Source organism: Narcine bancroftii, chromosome 1, assembly GCF_036971445.1.
Source record: "Narcine bancroftii isolate sNarBan1 chromosome 1, sNarBan1.hap1, whole genome shotgun sequence".
NCBI lineage: Eukaryota > Metazoa > Chordata > Chondrichthyes > Torpediniformes > Narcinidae > Narcine > Narcine bancroftii.
Window position 1 is genome coordinate 213,839,731 of NC_091469.1, and position 20,604 is coordinate 213,860,334.

At 40.3% G+C, this 20,604-nt stretch overlaps 1 protein-coding gene across 1 annotated transcript in view; it reads left to right on the forward strand.

Annotated features, from left to right (window-relative positions):
* LOC138738996 (UDP-glucuronosyltransferase 2A1-like) overlaps positions 1 to 20,604 on the forward strand; it is a 42,454-nt gene that overhangs the window by 11,462 nt on the left and 10,388 nt on the right. The window contains exons 3-5 of the mRNA XM_069890316.1: positions 6,441 to 6,572; positions 8,283 to 8,370; positions 19,200 to 19,419. Coding sequence (XP_069746417.1) covers positions 6,441 to 6,572; positions 8,283 to 8,370; positions 19,200 to 19,419 — 440 coding nt within the window. The remainder of the gene's footprint in view (positions 1 to 6,440; positions 6,573 to 8,282; positions 8,371 to 19,199; positions 19,420 to 20,604) is intronic.

Here is a 20,604-nt window from a genome sequence, read left to right on the forward strand (position 1 = left end):
GTTTGATGTACATGTTTGTTATAAATCTTTTAATTATCATTGTGTCTGTAATCACATATTCAAAATTGCTTCCTTCTGGTAACCAAGGATAGCGCTAGATAAATTAATAGAATGGTACAAACAAGGGGGCTTACAGTTACCAAACTTTAAGAATTATTATAGAGCAGCACAATTAAGATACCTATCAGATTTTTATCAAACAAGGGAAAAACCAGATTGGACCAGATTAGTGCTAGATAATATAGGGGAGAAGGTACCTGAACATATACTAGATAAGTGGGATGAAAAGCTTGTGCAACATAGGAATTCACCAGTACTGCACAATCTGCTCAACATTTGGAAGAAGATTCACGTTGAAAGGAATAAAACAAATGATCAACTACCAAAATTAATATTGATGCAAAATCAACTAATCCCTTTCACAATAGATAACCTTTCCTTTAGAAAATGGGAGAGAAAAGGGATCAAAAGGATAGAAAACTGTTTTTCGGGAAATAAATTATTATCTTTTGAACAAATGAAGAACAAATATGGTATAACTCATGGTACAATGTTTGCATACCACCAACTGAAACCTACTTGAAGTTCACTTCCATCTTGAAGAGATTATTCATTCATTAATAAAGTTTGGATGGAAGGGGAGTGGACCATGATCCTGAATTATTTCTGAAATAAAGATAAACATAGTGGAAACATTGCAGTACTCTCTGTGAAGGAAGCAGAAATAACTACAATTGTGAATATTTATTCTTTTGTATCCTCTCTTTTCCTGGAATATTACGGGAACAAAATTTCTACTGTAATCATTGGTGCACCTTATATCCCTGAGTAGCTTCATCAAGTAAGAATTTCAGTGCATCTGTACTTTGTACTCATCTATATGACAATAAACTCTTATCACATAATGACTGGTAGAGCTAGTAGAGCTGCAGGGAGCTATTTATTACCTGATTCATTGACAAGAAGGTTGTCTAGCCCCATTCACTGTAAACATGCATGATTCAGAGGAGCAGACAGAGTGTAAAATGGAAGTTTGCTGTTGACATTTAATTGAGTGGAAAAGCAAATTGTGCAGGGGATGCAGAGAGTCTGGTCAGCAATATGGATAGGCTGAAGCAAAGGGTAGAGACATGCAAATTGAGTACAAATGTTGGTAAATGTGACGTCATCCACTTTGGAAGGAGAAATAGAAGATCGGTTTATTGAAATGGTAAACAATTGCTGCATGCTGTTGTGCAGGGTGACTCAGGAGAACTTGTGCATGAATTTCAGCAGGTTGGTGGGCAGGTGCAACACATCATCAAGAAGACAAATAAGATGTTGGCCTTCATTGCTGAGGGATTGCATTTAAGATCAGAGAGGTTCTGCTGCAACTGTGCAGGGTGGCAATGAGCTGCATCTGGCGTTCTGCATGCAGTTGTGGTTTCCTTACATACTGGCTTTGGAGGTGGTGCAGAGGAGGTTCACCAGTTTGATTTCAGAGATGAGAGGGTTGGCCTCTTAGTAGAGACTGAGTTGTCTGGAAATGTTCTCAGTGGATTTCTGAAGAATGAGAGAGAACTTTATAAAAGGATATAAAATTATGAAAGGTATAAATCAGAGCTGTGTACTCAGCCTACTGACCCATGATAGCAAAGCCAGATCCAGTTCCAACAGAGTCATCAAGTTTGCAGATGACACACAGTAGTTGGCCTCATCAGAAACAACATTACAGAGAATAGTTGGAAAATAGTTGGTGTAAGAATAACAACCTGAGCCCCAATGTGGATGATTGTGGACTTTATAGGACCAGGAACAACAAACCTCTACTACAAAGTCCTCTTCAGGTCTCTCATCATCATGTAGTGGAGAGAGTAGAGAGCACCAAGTTCCTTGGAGTCCATTTAAGTAGTGACACACAACATCCGGACACACAACATTTCCTCACTTGTCAGGAAAGTGCCGCAGTGACTGTACTTCCTGAGAAGACTGAGGTGGGCAAGGCTACCGGCCACAATCCTGTCAACTTTCTGCAGGAGCTCAATCGAAAACATTGCAGCTCAGTGGAGTACGGTAGCTGTAGAGCATTGGATCGAAGGTCAATCTACAGGACCATAAGATTGGCAGATGGGACCATTGGGGTCTCCTTCCTCCACATTTACATGATCTACAGGGATCGTTGTCTGAAGAGAGCTCGCAAAATTGTTAAGGGCCCCTACCACCCTGCACACAGCATCTTCCAACTAATCCCATTGGGAAAGAGGCACAGAAGTATCAGAACCATGAGGCTAAGAAACAGTTTCTTCCCACAGGTAGCAAGACTAGTGAATGGCTAATGAACTGCTCATACAACCCCTCTAAGAATCTACTATTTATTTAACAATATTTATTTATAAATCACTTATAAATATGTGTGTTATGTCTATATATGTGTTTGCTTGTTTTTACGCCCAGAACCAAAGAATGCTGTTTCATCCAGTTGCCCTTATACAATTATATGATAATAATAATCTTGAATTTCTCTATAAGATAGAAGCAGCATAGTTGTGGCCACTTGTAGGTGAGATGAGAACTGGAAGAGAGCTTTAGGATTCAGGTCAGTAGATCTGAGACAGAGATAAGGAGGAACTGCTTCTCCCAGAGCCTAGAGAATCTGTACAATTCTCTGTGAGGAAGCAGTCTAGGCTACCTCCTTAAATGTATTAAAGTCACAATGAGAAGGGTAATGAATGGTTCTGGGCAAAAGACATGTGGAGGTAAGTCCATGGGCAGATTAGCCATGAGCTGATAGAATGGTGGAGTAGGCTCAACAGGAAATTCCCTCTTGTCTTCTGTCTACTTTTGAATTTTGAGTCCATGCTCCGTTCCAGTCTCATCAACCAGTAAAAGAAGCGGGGGCGTGGCAAGATGGCGTAAGGATCAGACGTGCCTTCCAGTCCTCTCCTGACTCTATCTTATTGTTTTGTCTAGAAATACCCGTTAAAATTCTTTAAAAGTTTAGATAATTTCAGTGCTGTTAATTTAACTTATGATGGTACAATTGATGAAAAAGAGCAAAAAAAAAACGACAACAGATCATCAAAAAACTACATTTTCCAAAAGTTCAAGTTTTGGAGCCTACCTGCAGGAAAGACACCGGGACTCAGCGTGAAATGGATCCCAGGAGAGAGGTACAGTGTTCGGATGTGGAGCTCTATGTTACATCAGTAGAGCCCCCTAAAGAGGGCGCCAAACAGCCTTTAGAACAAAGAGTTTCTCAAAGGCATTTGTCAACTGTAGTGGTAGCACTGCAAACTGCACCTCTTGAGATAGAAGAAACTATACAACTTGATGTACTGGGAGAACTTAATACATTATGGACTGGGGAAAACCCCGGCCAGCGTCCTCCAGTCACTGCTGGAGAGGCTGTGGCTGGGGTTTCCACACGCAGTCATACTACAAGGAAGGCAACCAGAATGAAGGAAGGAACAGAAGATCCTTAGGTTATGCAGAAGAAGCAGGAATCTGTTGAGCCAAAATCTCTTCCAATTGATAAGATTTTTGTGAATCTTGAATCTAAATTATCTTATACAATGCAGGGATTATCCAAGATTATGACTGAACTTGGTACTAGGTTTAATACTCTGGTGAAATTAGATTCTCAACAGATGGCTGAGTTTGGAGCTTTTAAGCTTGAAGTGAGAGATAAATTTAATTAGTGTGAAGAAGATATAGACGAAATACGGGATCAAGTTTTTGATGTGACCAAAATGGTCGAAGACTTACAAACTCAAAATAAAAATTTGGTGAAAAAGATTGATTATTTGGAAAACCAATCCAGACGGAACAATATAAAGATTATTGGTTTGCCGGAAGGTATGGAGGGACCAGACCCAAGAAAATTTTTTACTGAATGGATTCCGCAGGTGCTGGGTCAAGAACATTTCCCGGAAGGTATAATACTGGAATGTGCTCACAGAGCCTTGTGTAGAAGATCTATTCCAGGTCAAAGTCCAAGACCTGTTTTGGTTCGTTGCTTGAATTATTACGACAGAGAAATAATTTTATGAGTGGCTATTAGAAATGCACAACAGAGAAAATCACCCTTGATGATTCAAAATAATCAAGTTTTCTTCTATGCGGATTTGAGTCAAGAAGTTATGTTCCAATGACGGGAATTCAATCCTGCTAAAGAGTTGTTGTGGAAGAAGGGTTACAAGGCAACCTTTAGATATCCAGCTGTTTTGAAGGTTTTTCAAGATGGTTACCAACCAAAGTTCTTTGATTCTCCAAAGGAAGCTATAGCATTTGCTCAAGAGCTGCCAATTACTCCGTTTCAACAGAGACATAGTCCACCGCGATCTCTAAGGAGACAAGAGATGGAAAAAAAGAGCCGTGCTCCAAGAAGGAATGGTTGTAATGGTGACTCGGCAGTTGGAGCTGATTAAAAGAAGAGTTGTCCTTTTTTTTTCTAATTTTTTTTTTAAAAGGGATATTAAATAATGATGATGTTAGTTTAAGATGAAGTGAGAGTTGGGGGAGAGAACTGGATAGGAACTATTTCCTGAAAGTCATCTGCTACGTGTGAGTTATCTCACACCCATTTTTTTTTGGGAGTTACCGCATTGCGCGGTTTAGATGGGAGGGGGCATTTTTAACTTCCTACCCGTTTTTTTTCCTTTTTTTTGTATTATTAGATTAAAGAGTGAAGGGGTTTTTTTGCTTAAATATAAAAAAAAAGCATAAGAAAGTATTTGATTGTTTAAAAAACTAAAAATTGATGTGGTTTTTTTTGTAAAGCTTATTCAGTAGATAAGGAATATCTGAAATTTAAATGTGAATGGGATGGATAATTTTTTTAAATTTTTTTCTTTAACTTTAAGGTGAAAGGTGTGGTAATTCTTGTGTATACTATTTTGCTATTATAGTCATAGAACGAAGGGAATAATGGTGAAAGTTATAAATTGAATTGTACAATTCTTAATGAGGCTTGAATTTTGTTTGTGGTTTATTTGTTGAAGATATAGATTTCGTTGTAGATGTGTTTTTATTATTTGGATATCTGAATTTTAACGTAATGATTGGGGATATTTAAATGTGGTATTGGAGCTTTAATTGGATAACTATTTAAGAGTAAAAGGGAAAAATGGTGGAAGAGTACTAAAATTGAATTGTACAATGCTTAATAAAGTTTGAATTTTGTTTTAAGATGGTGGTTTATGTGACTAATATGATGATAGATGTGAAGTTAGTTGATATTTGGTGAAGGTTTATCTCTATAGAGAAAGTTTTTTTTTCATCCTTTTTTTCATGCTACAATTTTTTTTTAAGAATTGATTATTGTTTAAGAATTTTTGATAGATAATGTTACTAACTTTACTAATTTTTTATATTAAGTTTGAGTTAAATATATGTTTCATCTTAACTCCGTTTGTTAAATATATGCATTTAAGTTTGATTTAAATATGTTTTTTAAGTCTGATATCTTAGTATTAATTACTTTTCTTTTTGTTAGTATTTTAATCGGTTATGTTTTTGTTTTTTTTTTGAAAGTGGTTTTTTTTCTCACATATATTATTAACTTTATTAATTCTTTACTCTTTATTTTGGGGGGAAGGGGGGGTTGGACTAATTTGAGTTGGGTTATTAATGTGTAATAATTATTGGGGAGGGTATAGTTTATTTAGATTACTGATACTGTGTTGTAATTTTATTATTTTATTCTTAATTTTTTTTAATGTAATCCTATATGTTATTCATGTTATAAAATCTTAAATAAAGTTTAAAAAAAAAACAGTAAAAGAAGCTTCCCTGCTTCTATCTCATGGATTCAGTTCTTAACTTTATGTCTCTGCAAGATCCCCGCTCAGTCTTCTAATCAAATGAATACACAATCCCAGGTGACTCCTCATGAGCCCCCATCCTTACTGCATGCTCCCCCATCTCTGGAAAGTCCTCAGTGTAAGTGGTGACTGACAGATGTCCTTTCCTGCCTATCCTAAACCTATGGCATCTCAGATTGGATGGCCTGCTTATGAGAAAGCATGTCTTATGACCACCCCTTCCAGGGCTCTCATGTTCATACATATGTCTATCAGCTCTTCCTTTAGCCCAGTCTGAGAACCACACATTCACCCATCCAATCTCTCATCACAATTGTCTTCATCCCAGCCAAAATGGGGAAAAGCTATTAAAAGGAGGGCGGAGAAAGTTGAATCCCGCTCGCAAGTCCAGGAGGAACACAAATCCCTCTCAAGAGGGGACGAACACAAATCCCTCTCCACAAGCTTGTAAACAAAGTTCATTTGCCACAGGGTGAGAATGCAAGTCCATCTCCAGAGGGAGAAAGCACACGTCCCTCTCTGGAGGGTGGACACAAGAGTCCAATTGCTAAACAGCCTTGTGCACACTGAGAAAATTTGTTCCCTCAAGAGCCCAGGACTGCAGGAGCTCTGTGTGAACTGATGCCTGTTGCTTTTCAGGAGATGGAAGAATTTGTTCAGAGTTCAGGCGACCATGGGATTGTGGTGTTCTCTCTGGGTTCCATGATAAAGAACCTGACAGATGAAAAAGCCAACTTGATCGCTGAAGCACTGGGGAAAATTCCACAAAAGGTTTGTTTCTCTTTATTGTTACTCACCGCCTCCTTCCACTGGGATTGCTTTGAAACCAAATGGCTAACTTACCTTGGATTGTTAATGAACCTTCCAGATCAACTTCCCATCTGGGACCTTGTCAAAGGCCTTGCTTCAGAACATATCTCCTGTGCCCATTGGCCTGACCTCATCAACACTCTTGGTCACTTCAAAAAATTGATTCAACTTGATCTGTGAGACATGTTCTGCCACAAACTAATCCACACTGACTACCTTGAATCAGTCGCTGACCGCTCAAATGTTGGGAGAATCTATCCCTCAGAATCTCCTCCAGTAATTTTCCAAGCATTGATGTCAAGGACACGCTTGTCCTTAGCTTGTCCTTGATTCTCTTGTGAAATAACAGCAGAACATTCGCCACCTCCAGACTTCCGGCAGTTCACCCGATGAAAACGATGATGTAAATGTCTCAGCCAACATCTCCACAATTTCTCCTCCACCTTCCCACATGATGTGAGGTGCCCTTCATCAGGTCCTGGGGATGTGTCCAGAACTCTATTCAGAGCTAACTCAACTTCAAAGTAATTTTCTAACAGCTATACCCCAGATCTTTCTGGTCAATTGAGATAAATACATAATGCTGAATCTCAATTAAATGTGAAAGTGATTCTTTCATGAATGTAAGAGTTTTGGTTGAAGTGACGGTCCTCAGTTTTTCACTCTCTGTAACTGTTGCTGAGTATTGGCAGAACTCCTTATTTTATTTCAGATCTTCATCATCTGCGGGTATTTTACTTGTGACATAATGTTCATGTGGGAAAATCTGACCATTCTCAGCCTGCATCAGATAATCTCTCCCCGTCCTCCCACATTGGTGTGTTTTGATTACTTGTTCCACGCTAACCCACTGGACATGTGATCAGTAACATAGAACGTCACAGCATTGTGCAGCCCCCTCAGCCCTTCGATTTTATATTTTAAATTATTTTTTTAAATTTAAGTTTTAAATTTTAAATTTAGACATACAGTACAGTAACTGGCTGTTTCGGCCCATTACCCCGTTCCGCCCAATTACACCCAATTAACCTACAACCCCTGGTATGTTTCGAATGGTGATGGAAGACTGGAACTCCTGGGGAAAATCCAACTGGACACAGGGAGAATCCCACAGACAGTGTGGGATTCTAACTCTGATCCCCCAATCGCTGGTGCTTTTATGGCATTGCATCAAATGCTATGCCAACCATGCTAATGTTGACCTTATCTCTGCAAATCTATTCCACACCAATGTAATCCAGCCTGCCTCACACCCATAACCCTCTATTTTGCATACATCCATTTGCTTATTAAAGAAACTTTTGAATGTTGCTGTTACAACCCTAAACCACCACCCCCTCCAATGTATTACAGGCACCCACATTCTGAGTAAAATACTTATCTCCGGTGTGTTCCCTAAACATTCCTCCATTCACCTTAAATACATATTCTCTGCTATCGGCTAAAGTTGCCCCAGGAAGAGAATGCTGGCCGTTCACCCTATCTAAACACCTCATAATCTTATGATGCTTCACATTCTCCATTACTCTAGAGGGAAAGTGTTTTGGGAGTTGGTATATTTGTGGACATTTGTCATAGGTACCAGACAAGTCTACAGGAATTTTCCATTTTCAGCCTATGGCTCTTAAAGATGTTTTCTGTTTTTTTTTTCTATTGACTGCTATCTTTTAGGTTCTTTGGAGATACGCTGGTGAACCACCGAAGACACTGGCATCTAACACGAAGCTGTACAATTGGCTACCTCAGAATGACTTGCTTGGTAAGAGCGAGATGGTTTAATTTACCATCCAATATACTCTTCTCCTTCGCTCAAAGCTGTCAGGAGAGATTTGTTCCTTGCTGGACAAGGGTTCCATGGATGCTGCCTCTGCTCTGTGTGTGAGAGTAGGCATTGAATGTTGGGGAGCTCTTCCACTGGAGGCTGGATTACCGCTCACCTGATTATTCTTCACCCCATCGACAAGGAGACAGTCACACTGAGGAGGCAGGTAGCTGGGTGATCATCAGGAGAGGGAAAAGGAACAGTCCATTGGTGGAGGGTACACCTGTGGCTGTTCCCATCAATAACAAGTACACCATTTTGGGTACTGTTGAGGTGGACAACATACCAGGGAAAAACTATAGCAGCTATGCCGCTGGCACAGTCTGGCTCTATAGCTCAGAAGGGAAGATTAGAAAGAAGAAGTGCAATATTGATTAGGAATTCATTGGTGAGAAGAACGGAGAAGAGATTCGGAGGCAGGAGGTTGTTCTGTGTGTGACTGTAGGGGATAGAGGTTCTCGGATGGTATGTTGCCTCCCAGGAGCTGGGTAGAGATGTCTCTGATTGAGTCCAGAGAATTATTTTTTTTAAATTTAATTTAATTGTTTGCTTCATTACAGGAAAAATAAATAAATAAAGCTTTAATCAAATATCCATAGCCAATGACACAAAAAAAATACTTTTATATATTTTTTCCCATCCCCCCCAACTAAAAGTAAGAAAAGGAAAGAAAAGAAACACCTACTATTTAATATAAAATAATATTAGCATACACAATCATTAATTGTTATTAAAAAATACTAATTAAGATGAGTAAATAAGATAGAAGAGGTGAATGGAAAATTATCCATAAAATCCATATATGGTTTCCAAATACTATAAAAATTTTCAACTCAATTCCTTAAACTATACTTCATTCTTTTCCAAAGGTCTACAGTTTTACATCTCATTATATCGTCTACTTATTAACATTTCCATGATGTCGCTAGACATTTCTTTGCAGTTGCTATTGCAATACTTTAAAAATGTTTTCTTGGTTTTTTGTCCAATTTCACTTTTATATCCTTTTCATAGATATCCCTAAGTAAAAATATTCTTGAATCCTTTGGTATCTTAATCTTTCTAATTTGCCCTAATAATAAATTCAGTTCATTCCAAAACCTTTCCACTTTTTCACAAGATCACACTGAATACAAAAAGTCCCTATTTCTTTTGCACATCGAAAACACTTATTTGGAATTAGGATTGAGTCCATTTAACTGATGTGGAGTATATTACAATTGATGAAGAAAATTATATTGAACCAATTGATATCTAACATTTACTGAATTCGTAACACTTTCATAGCATAATTTTGACCAAATCCCCTCCTGAATTTGTATATTTAAATCTTTCTTCCATCTGATTTTTGATTTATTTAAATCCTTTTTTCTTTGTAGTTTCTTGTAATTTTATATACATGTTATTAATACTTTTCTTAGCAAAAAATGTACCTGTTATTTCTTCAAATTGACTTTGTTTAGGGAGTCTCAAATCTGCTCCCAGTCTCTTTTTCAAATACATTTTTAATTGAAAATTCTTGAGAGGGAGAGTGAGCCAGCGAGATGTGGTACATATTTTTAACAAACACAAAGACAGGAAAAGGGATGAGGCCCTGAAGGCTGAATATAGGGAAGCAAGCTTACAAGGGTGGTTAATCTCGGGATTGCTGCTTCTGCAGCATAGGAAGTTATGACAGATGAATACATGGCTGAGGAGAGGGTGCAGGGAGCAGAGGTGCAGTTTGCAGATCATTGGGATCTCTTTTGTGGAAGGTATGATCTGTGAAAAAAGAGATGGGTTGCACCTGAACTGGAGAGGGACCAATGTTGTTGCAGTTCAGTTTGCCAGAGTTGTTGAGCAGGGTTTAAACTAGCTTGGCACGGGGACAGGAACCAGAGTGTTCAGCCAGTTGATGGAGTACTTGTTGAAAGGTAGATGCAACTTGTAGTGAGTTTGTGAGGAAGCATAGGCTGTGAATGGGGCATAGATGTAGTCATTTGGATGGGCTGAAAGGTGTTTATTGCAAGATAAAGAATTAGGGGAATTAAGGAAGAAAATGGATCAGTACATGGAACTGGTCATTTCAGAGGCTTGGCTGATGCAAATTCTGGGGTTTAGATGTTGCAAAATAGACAGAGAGAGAGGTAAAAGCAGGGGAATGGCATTGCTAATCAGGGATAATATCACAGATTGAGAAAAAAAGGATATTGTGAAGTGCAAAAATGACAAGGCTGTTACCATGGGAGATTTTACTTCCCCAATATTGACAGGAATTTCCTTCATGCAAAAGGCTCTAATGGGGCAGTATTTGTTAGCTGTGTCCAAGAAGGATTCCTGGCACATTATGTGGACTAACCAGAAGAGGAGAGATCACATTGGGTAATGAAGCTGGTCAGGTGAAAGATCTCTCAGTGTCTGAGCATTTTGGAGACAGTGACTACTCCCTAACATTTAATATAGATATGGACAAGGACAGGAGCATGACAAGAAATGGACAAGTATTTAATTTAGGAATGGAAAATTACCATGGTATTAGGAAGGAAATGGGGAGAATAAATTGGGAATAGGTTTTGTCGGGAAGAGCACAGAAGAAATGTGGAGGATGTTTCTGGACCAATTGTGTGGAGTTCTGGACAGGTTTGATCCACTGATATAGGGAAAAGGGAGGAGGTAAATGAACTGTGACACCTGGTCAAGTGGAAGAAGAAAGCATACATAAGGTGAAGAAAGCCAAAGTCAGAAAGGCTCATGAGAATTACAAGGTAACAAGAAAAAAAAAAAGAATTACAAGGTAACCAGGAAGGAGGAGCCTCAGGAAAGCTAGAAGGAGTCATGCAAAGGCCTTTCCAAATTATATTGAGGAAAACCCAAAGGCATTTGACATGTATGTGAAGAAAAAGAAGATGACTGGAGTGAGGAAAGCTCAGATAAAGGGGGAACATATGCCTGGAAGCAGAGGAGGCAGGAGAGGTCCTAAATGAATACTTTTCTTTAGTGTTCTCAAAGGAGGGGGAACTTGGACAATGAGATGGGCAAGCTCATGTGTTGGAGCATGTTAAACTTGAGAAAGAAGAAGTGTTGGAGATTCTGAAAAGATGTATATGGATAGATAAGCCCCTGTGACCAGATATGAAATTCCTCAGGTTAATAGAGGAAATAATGAAAGAGATTGCTGGAGCATTAGTTATGATCTTTGCATTCTCCCTGAGCACAGGAGAGGTACTGGAGAATTGGGGGATGTCAAATATGGTCTTTTGTTCAACAAAGTTAAGAGGCAGAATCCTGCAAATTGTAAATCAATGTGTCTTATGTCAGTGATGGGCAAACTCTTGGAGAGGAATTTTTGAGAAAGGATTTAGGACCATGAGGAAGAGTATAGTCTTATTCCAGAGAACTGGAAAATTGCAAAGCTCACCCTTGCTATCTAAAAAGAGAGGGAGGCAGCAGAAAGAAAATTGTAGACCTGTGGTCATGGTTGGGAATTTGTTAGAGTTAATTGTCAAGAATGAGGTTACAAAGTACATGGTGGTACATGACAAGATTGGCCAAAGTCAGCATAGTTTTTGTAAGTGAAAATCTTGCTCGAAACTCATCTGGAATGAAGGGGCACCTGAGATAGTTCCTGGATGGTACACCTTCTTTTTTTTCTTCTTTGGCTTGGCTTCGCGGACGGAGTTGAGAAAAATGGCAAGGAAACCTCATAGAAGGAGCATTGAATGTTGTAAGACCTAGATAAAGTCGATGTGGCAAAGTTATTTCCCATGTAGTGGAGTTGAGGTCAAGATGGCACAATTTCAAGATTTAAGAGTGCCCATTTAAAACAGATTCAGAGGAATTTATTTAGCCACAGTGGTGAACCTCTGCAATTTACTACCATGGGTGGCTATGGAGGCCATGTCATTTGGTGTATTTAATGCAGAGATTTGTTGACATCTGAATATGAGTATCAAAAACTATGGGGAGAAGGTGGGGGGAGGGAAAGTTCATCATGGAATGGCAGAGCAGACTCAAAGGCTGTGGTCTACTTCTGCTCCTATATCTTCTGGTCTTATGGATAGTTGGCATGACTTTGTGAGGATCTGGTTGTGCCTCATAAGTCAAATTAAATTTCTTAAGTAGGTAATAAAACAAATTGATGAAGGAAGGGCAATAGATATGGATTTCAGTATAGTGTTTGACAAAGCCCCATATGATAGGTTCATTCAGAAAGACATGAAGAATCGGATCCATGGAGCACTGGCTGCTTCAATTTGAAATACGTTTGCATGCAGAAAATGGAGGGTAGTAGTGGATGGAATATATTCTGTCTGGTGGTCAGTGACTAGTGGTATTCCAGAGGGATTGGTTCTGGGACCCAGCTCTTTGTGATTTTTAGAAATGGCTTAGATGAAGAAGTGGAACTTAGAACATTACAGCATTTTATACACAAACATAACAATCTAAACCTTCCCAAACACACACTTATAACCCTTCTATTTTTAATTAATCCATGTGCCTATCTAAAATTTTTTTAATGTCCACATTGTACCAGCCTGGTACAATATATTCCAGGCACTCGCTGCTCTCTGTGTAAAAAAAAAGTATCTCTAACGTCTCACCTAAACTTTCCTCTTGTCTCTATCCTGTCTATATTCTCTTGTAACCTTGTAACCAATCTTCTGCATAATCCACACCTCCAACCTCATGTCATCTGCAAACACACTTAGCTCAACCAGAAGGGTGGGTCAATAAGTTTGCAGATGATATAAAAGTCAGAGGTATTTTGGATAATGTAGAAAGTTTTTGTGGATTACAACAGGATGTAGAGTTGGGCAGAAAAGTGGATGATGAAGTTCAATCCAGAAAAGTGTGAAGCAATGCACCTTGGAAGGTCAAACTTGAAGCCTGTGATTAGTGGTGTGCCTCAGGGATCGGTGTTGAGACTATTGTTGTTGTCTGTATCAATGATCTGGATGATAATGTGGGAAAGTGGAGCAGCAATTTTCCTGATGACTCTAAGATTGGAGGTGTTGTGGACAGCGAGGAAGGCTTTCAAAGCTTACAGAGGGATCTGGACCAACAGGAAAAATGGAACAGAAAATGGCAGATGAAATTAAATGCAGACAATTGTGAGATGTTGCATTTTGGACATACATAGTAAATAGAAGGGCAATAAGGAAGGACAGTGCCCTACTGTTCCTTCTTAGTGTCCTGGAACAAAGGGATCTTTGTGAGCTCAGATATATAAATACTTGAAAGTGGCATCACAGGTAGACATGGTTGTAAAGAAAGATTTTGGCATCTTGGCCTTCATAAATCAAAGTATTGAATACAGGAGTTGGGATGTTATGCTGAGGTTGTATAAGACATTGGTGAGGCCAAATTTGAAGTTTTGTGTGCAGTTCTGGTCTTCAAACCATAGGAAGGATATCAGTAAGAATGAAAGTCCACAGAAAAGATTTATGAGGATGTTTCTGGGTCTTCTGAAGATGAGTTACAGGGAAAGATTAAACGGATTAGGACTTTATTCCTTGGAGCACAGAAGAATAAGGGGAGATTTGTTAGAGGTTTACAAAATTATGAGGGGTATAGACAGAATAAATGTAAGTAGGCTCTTTCCGCTCAAAATAAAAGAGATAAATATGAGAGGACATGGCTTTAGGGTATAAGGGGAAAGGCTTAGGGGAAACATTAGGGGGAACTTCTTCATTCAGAGGGTGGTGGGAGTGTGGTACAAGCTGCAATCTGATGTGATAAATGTGAACTCACTCTTAAGTTTTAAGAATACATTGGATTGCTACATGAATGGGAGAGGTCTGGAGGGTTATGGAATGAGTGCTGGTCAGTGGGATTAGCAGAATGATGTTTCACCACAGACTAGAAGGGTCAAATCAGGTTTGTGAGATGGGAGAAATAATTATGGTTCAGATGGACTTCACTAAGTCATGAACAAGATCTGACAGGGGAGATAGGTCCCAATGGATCCAGAGCAAATTGTGGTATCAAGATTAGCTTCAAAACAGGAGGGAGATGATGACAGCAGTGGGTGTATAGTAATTGAAACCACATGACCAGCGACGTTCCACAGGGATGGGTTCTGGGAGCCTTACAATTTGCAATGTACAGGAGTAACTTGGGTGTGAACACACGAGTCTGCAGGTACATGAATGAAGCAAAAAGGTTGTGATGTCCTGTGCCACGTTAGAGGTACCAGGGAGGAGATGTTGGCCATTACAGTGGGCAATCTGCAGGGCCACATGAAGGGGTTCCTCTCACCTTGTGGGAAGCTAGGGAAAAAGAAAAATTACAGAAGCCCTTGCTGAGATACTTTCAACACCATTGGCCTGGGGTGAAGTGCTGCAAGACTGAGGGGGTGAACATTGTGCAAAGGTGCTGCAGAGCTCAGTAGGTCACAGAGCATCCACAGGAGGTAAAGACATGTAACATTTTGAATCTGGCACCTTCAGCTACAATATGTACAAAAAGCAGGCAGATGCCTGAATAAAAAGATCAGGAGGAGAGGAGAAGAGGGAAGAATGTGCAGGGAGAGGAGCACAGGCTAACAGGTAGGAGATCATAGGGAGTGGGCGGAAAGTACACAGATGGATAGGAGAAGGAGAGGGGTCTAACAGAAACTGGAGAATGTCCAGGCGGAATATGATGTGGTTAAGTCTCAGAGCAGCAACAATAGTAATTCACCAAGACAGTGTTATTATTAAAATAACATTTTAATTATTAATTACTAATAATATAACACCATATCCAACTTTTCAAAACTTGATTCCCACTATGTGCAAATAGACATACATGTGGTGTGTGTGTGTGTGTGTGTGTGTGTGTGTGTGTGTGTGTGTGTGTGTGTGTGTGTGTGTGTGTGTGTGTGTGTGTGTGTGTGTGTGTGTGATATCCAAAAACCATTACAGCATAGGTACAATTCTGGAATTCTGGTACAATTCTGGAATTCTGGTACAATTCAGTTTTAGAAATCCAGTGTTGACATGAAGACTCTTAAACTGATGCAAAGAAGTAATCACGAAGGAGATGGGAGAGACTGAGTGACCAGACTGCCTAAAACTCATGAATCCTTGTTGACTTGCTTCATTTCCATTATGCTTCTAATACCCAGGCACAATTCCATCACAGTGACATTTCCTTTGGTCGCAATGTGGCTCAATAATTCCCCTGACAAGGAGAATGAAACAAATTGTTGATCACCACACAGAGCCACTCCACCAGTTTTCCTTCAGATGGTTGCTTCTCACACAGTGCTGTTCCTTTAAACTGGCCATTGAGCAGAGCGTGTGCTGTTCCTTTAATGTTTTTCACTCACATGACTCTCTCCACCTGTGTCCCTGGAAAAGCAACACATTTCCTCTCTTCTCCAAAAATTGCAAAGTTGGTAAATGCTGTATGAGTTGTTACCATCCCAGTCTCTCCAAAGCTGTGCATGTCTGCAGCTTGATTTATTAATCCTTAAAGTAACAGTCACACTAAAATCAAATGGGAGCTCGTAATACTTGTAATAATTGTAACTCACCAATTTCTGGTTTGTTGACGCATGAGCCATGTGCAAAATTGAAATAGTTAGCCACTGGAATGTTCCCATTATTGTAGCAAACAGAGTGAAGGTGCTCAACAAAACAATAGCCCAGTCTTTGTACCATCTCTCCAGAGTAGACAAGGCCACAACAGGAGCTTCGGATTTAGGAGATGGTCCTTGCAGATTCACAAGTGGAGTCTTTGCTTCTCTTGGAATAGCTGTTTGGCACATTCAATGGTGGTGAGGGAGAAGATGTGGGTGCAAGAGTAGCATTTCTGGCAATAACCCATACCCACTAAGAGGATGATGAGTGAGACCCGGGGGGAGTAGCCCCTGCAAAAGGGGAAGGTTGGGGAGTAAATGTCTTGTAGGTGAGGGAAATTGCAGAGGATGCCATGTTGGATGTGGAAGCTCGAGGGGTGGTAGGTGTGGGTAAGAGGAATTCTGCTGATGTTGTATTTAGGGGAGGAGTTGGACAGGGCAGAAGTGCAGGAAAGAGGGAAGATATGGATAAGCACTGAGTTGATGGCTCCAGATGAAATCACATGTTTTGAAGAAGGAAAACTTCACAGATGTCCTGGAATGGAAGACCTCAACCTTAGAAATAGTGCAGACAAGATGTTGCTTGTAAACTAAGTTACAGGGAAAGGTTAAGCAAGTTAGGACTTTATCCCTGAAGCGTAGAAGAATGAGGGAAGATTTAATAGAGGTATTTAAAATTATGTGGGAGATAGAGAAATTAAATGTAGATCGACTTTTTCCACTGAGGGTAGGTGAGATACAAACCAGTGGACCTGGATTAAGGGTGAAAGGGGAAACGTTTTAAGGGGAACATGGGGGGGGGGAACATCTTCACAAATAGAGTGGTGAAAGTTTGGAATGAGTTGACATCTGAAGTGGTGAATGCAGGCTCAATTTTAACATTTAAGAAAAATTCGGACAGGTACATGGATGAGAGAGGTATGGAGTGGTATGGACTGGATTCAGGTCAGTGGGACAAGGCCGAAAAATGTTTTGGCACAAACTAGAAGGGCTAAAGTGGCCTGTTTATGTGCTGTATTGTTCTATGCTTCTATGAATCAATGGTGAATGTTGTGCTATAATTTAACAAGGCAGCAAGGACAAGGCAGACAACTGCAGGCCAGTCATTGGAAAGATGCTGGAGGCGATTCTGAGGGATCAAATCTATTGACATTTGGATGGTCGGGGACTGGTATCAGTTAGTCAGCATCGATATATGGGAGATTGTAACTCACAAATCTGATGCAGTGTTTTGAAGAGGTGACGAAAAGGATTGATGAGAACAGCGAAGTGGATATCATGTATTTGGCTTTTAACGAGGTCCCACATGGCAGGTTGGTCTGGAAGGTTCGATCACATGTGATTCAAAGTGAGCTGATCCATTGGATTGAAAGTTATCAAGCTGGAAGGAGGCAGAGGGTCGTGGAGAAAACATTACTTTTTTTTCTGACTGGAGACCTGTAACCAGGTACGGCACTGGTCACCTAGAGTAATGATGTGGAGGGCAATGTAGTTCACATGATTTGAAAATTTTCAGCTGACACCAAAATTGGTGGTGCAGTTGACAGTGAGGAAGGAGTTCCAAATTTACAACAGGATGTGGATCATTTGGGAAGGTGGGGGTAAGAGTGGAAATGGAATGTAATTCTGACAAGTACAAGGTGTTGCAAACCAAGGCAAGACTTACACAGTAAATGGTGGGGCCCTGGAGAGTGCTGTAGAACAGGGAGGCCTGGGTGTAGAGGTGCATCATTCCCTGGAAGGGGTTACTGAATTGTTAAGAAGATGTTTGGTATGCTGGCCTTTACTGGGAATGGTTGGGACCTCACCAAGAAGGAGGAGAATAATAAATCAGAAAGGTTGCAAAGGAGAAGCTGAGGGGCTGAGGTTGGATAGGCTGTGTCTTTATTCCCTGCAGCGAAAGAGACTTAGGGCTAACCTTCTTGAAGCTTTTAAATTATGAGGGGCATGGATAAAGTGATAGCTCACTGTTTTTTCTCCAGGGCGCGCAAGTTCTAGAACTAGTGGGTGAGGTTTAAAGTGAGTGAGAAAGACCTGAGGGTCAACTTTCTGAGAGTGGTCTGTATCTGGATTGAGATACCAGAGGAAGCAGGAGAAAAGGGTACAGTCACCATGATCACAAGAGATTTGGACAGATACATGGGTAAGAAGGATTCAGATGGATTTGGATCAAATGCAGGCAAATGGAAAAGTCCAGAATGCCAATTAGGTCAGCATAGACATGTTAGGCTGAAGGGCCTGTTCTATGCAGTATGTCTTCAATTCAGAAGAGGTGATAGATTTGGGGAGAATTAGTGAGACAAGGGTACTACCAGTAAATGCAGGGTCATAGAGACTTTAGAAGAAGGCAGATATTTTCCTGTTTGTGTTACATTTGTTGAAGGTGGCAGCAGAGGTTGTTACCTGGGCGAGAAGGCATCTGGGATGTCGGACTTAATCCGTCAGGGCATTGTATGAAAAAGCATTGAAGTTATGCTCCAGCCTCTGTAGTTTCCTGTGTCTGCATTTAAGGTGTGTCTAGGCAGGTGCTTAGATCTCCAAGGCAAAGAATGCTACAAGCCAAGTCCTGGAAGGTGGAATGAATATGGATTGATCAGCATGAGCAAAATAATCTGCTGTTATACTGTCTGACTCTATGGCTCAAACACTGTTCTTTCCTCTACCGGCTAAATCAGACTTCAACATGTTGCGCTGAGGTGGCATCTCCAGCACTAGCATTTTACTGTTACCTCAGCCTGTGTCTCCTCTCGACTTGGGAATAGAGCTTGAACCTACATTTTCCTGTCTCGGACCTATCTCAGTAAGTGTGGTTACATTACTGGGCCAGTGACAAGAGTGACGCAGCCTCATGAAGTCAATCCCACCACTGGCAACATGGGAATTTGACTGTAATAATGAAACAAAACATCTGGAAATTAAAAATAGGACCACGCAAAGTAGCAGTCGTCTCAAATATGAGATTGTTGTGAAGTCCCATCTGGTCCACTCGGAGGGAAAGCTTGTTAAGTAACTCCAGATTCACCAGCATGAATGCTGCTTATTGACCCCCAGAGTTCAGAGCAAATTGGGAAAGGCCAATGAATGCTGCCATTGGCAGTGATATCTGCACCCACAAACAAATAAAATACAAGCTTTGTAATAATTTCGAAGATTAATCCAGTTAACAGTTTAGTTGGTGTGAGGCTTTATGTGTAGTTTTTATTTTCTATAAATTTACTTACAGGGCATCCCAAAACAAGAGCATTCATCACTCACGGTGGCACCAATGGGATTTATGAAGCAATTTATCATGGGGTGCCCATGATTGGCATTCCTCTATTCGCTGATCAGCCCGATAACATGGTTCACATGAAAGCAAAGGGAGTGGCCGTGGTCCTGCAGTTTCCCACGTTGACCAGACAGGATCTGGTTGATGCTCTCAACACTGTAATCAACGACACAAGGTAAGGGGAAAACAAGGAAGCAGAATAAATGTCCAATTGACTGAAGAATGCAGTTCATTGGACTATGGCACAGATGCAAGGGGAAAGACAGGCTATTGTCTGATGCAGATCTGGTACAAAACACATATTAATAATTTCAGGAACAAGTCTGCCTTATTTGCCCTTTAAATCTGGGGGTTGTCTGCTGGGTGAGCAGGAAGAACTTTGTTCTGTCTTATATCACTCCCACTTTTTAAAAATAAATTTAGAGGCACAGCTCATTAACAGGTCCTTCGGGATCAGGAGCCGCACCGCCCAAATACACCCATCTGACCAATTATCTTCAAACCCTCAAAGTCTTTGGAATGTGGGTGGAAACTAGAGCACGTGGGGGAAACTGACGCGGTCGCGGGGAGAATGTGTAGAGTGTAGACTGTCTCCTTACAGACAGCGATGGATCTGAACCTGTGTCCCTGGCGCTGAACACAGTGACGCTAACTGCTACACTAATCATGTTTTGCTTCACAATGATGTCATTGTGATGAAGTTCATCCCGCACAAGGTTCATAATTGTAGTGATAGTCTGTGATTTGGAGAACCATGCTCCTTTCAGTGTAACATTATCAATGGCATTTAACACCTGACTGGTGACACGGAGTAGGGTTTGGTTACAGAGTAACACATTTTGGCAATTTGACAAGGCATTAGAAAAACTAAAAGAGAATTAGTTGACATTGCAGTAGGGAGCTCTTCCAAAATTAATTTACTAAACACAGCAAATGACTTATAAAATTAATCCCAAAATTCTCATGAAATAAAATCTTATTCAAGTGGAAATCATGTTTGTATCTCAAGCGGCTCTTCCTCACTCAACTCCGCCATCCCTGACACCATTCTGCTCCATCCATGCAGAATGCTCTCCAATTAACTCCTGGTATGGGGATCCCCAAAATACATTCAGTCTTTCAAATGAGATCCACCCTTTTCTTTGTACCGATCGTGCCCCTTTACTCTTCTGGGAAATTTAAAACCATCCCCGCTGTTTCAAAAAATCCAGAGAAATATTTGGTCTTGTCATGTGTTGTTTGATTTTCCAAAGAAGAATTGAGACCAATGCCCCCTCAACTCACATTCCTCTTTAAGCAATCCCTATGCCATTGACGCTCTGTGATTAGTAAGGGGTTGTTTAAGGTGGTATGTAGATGT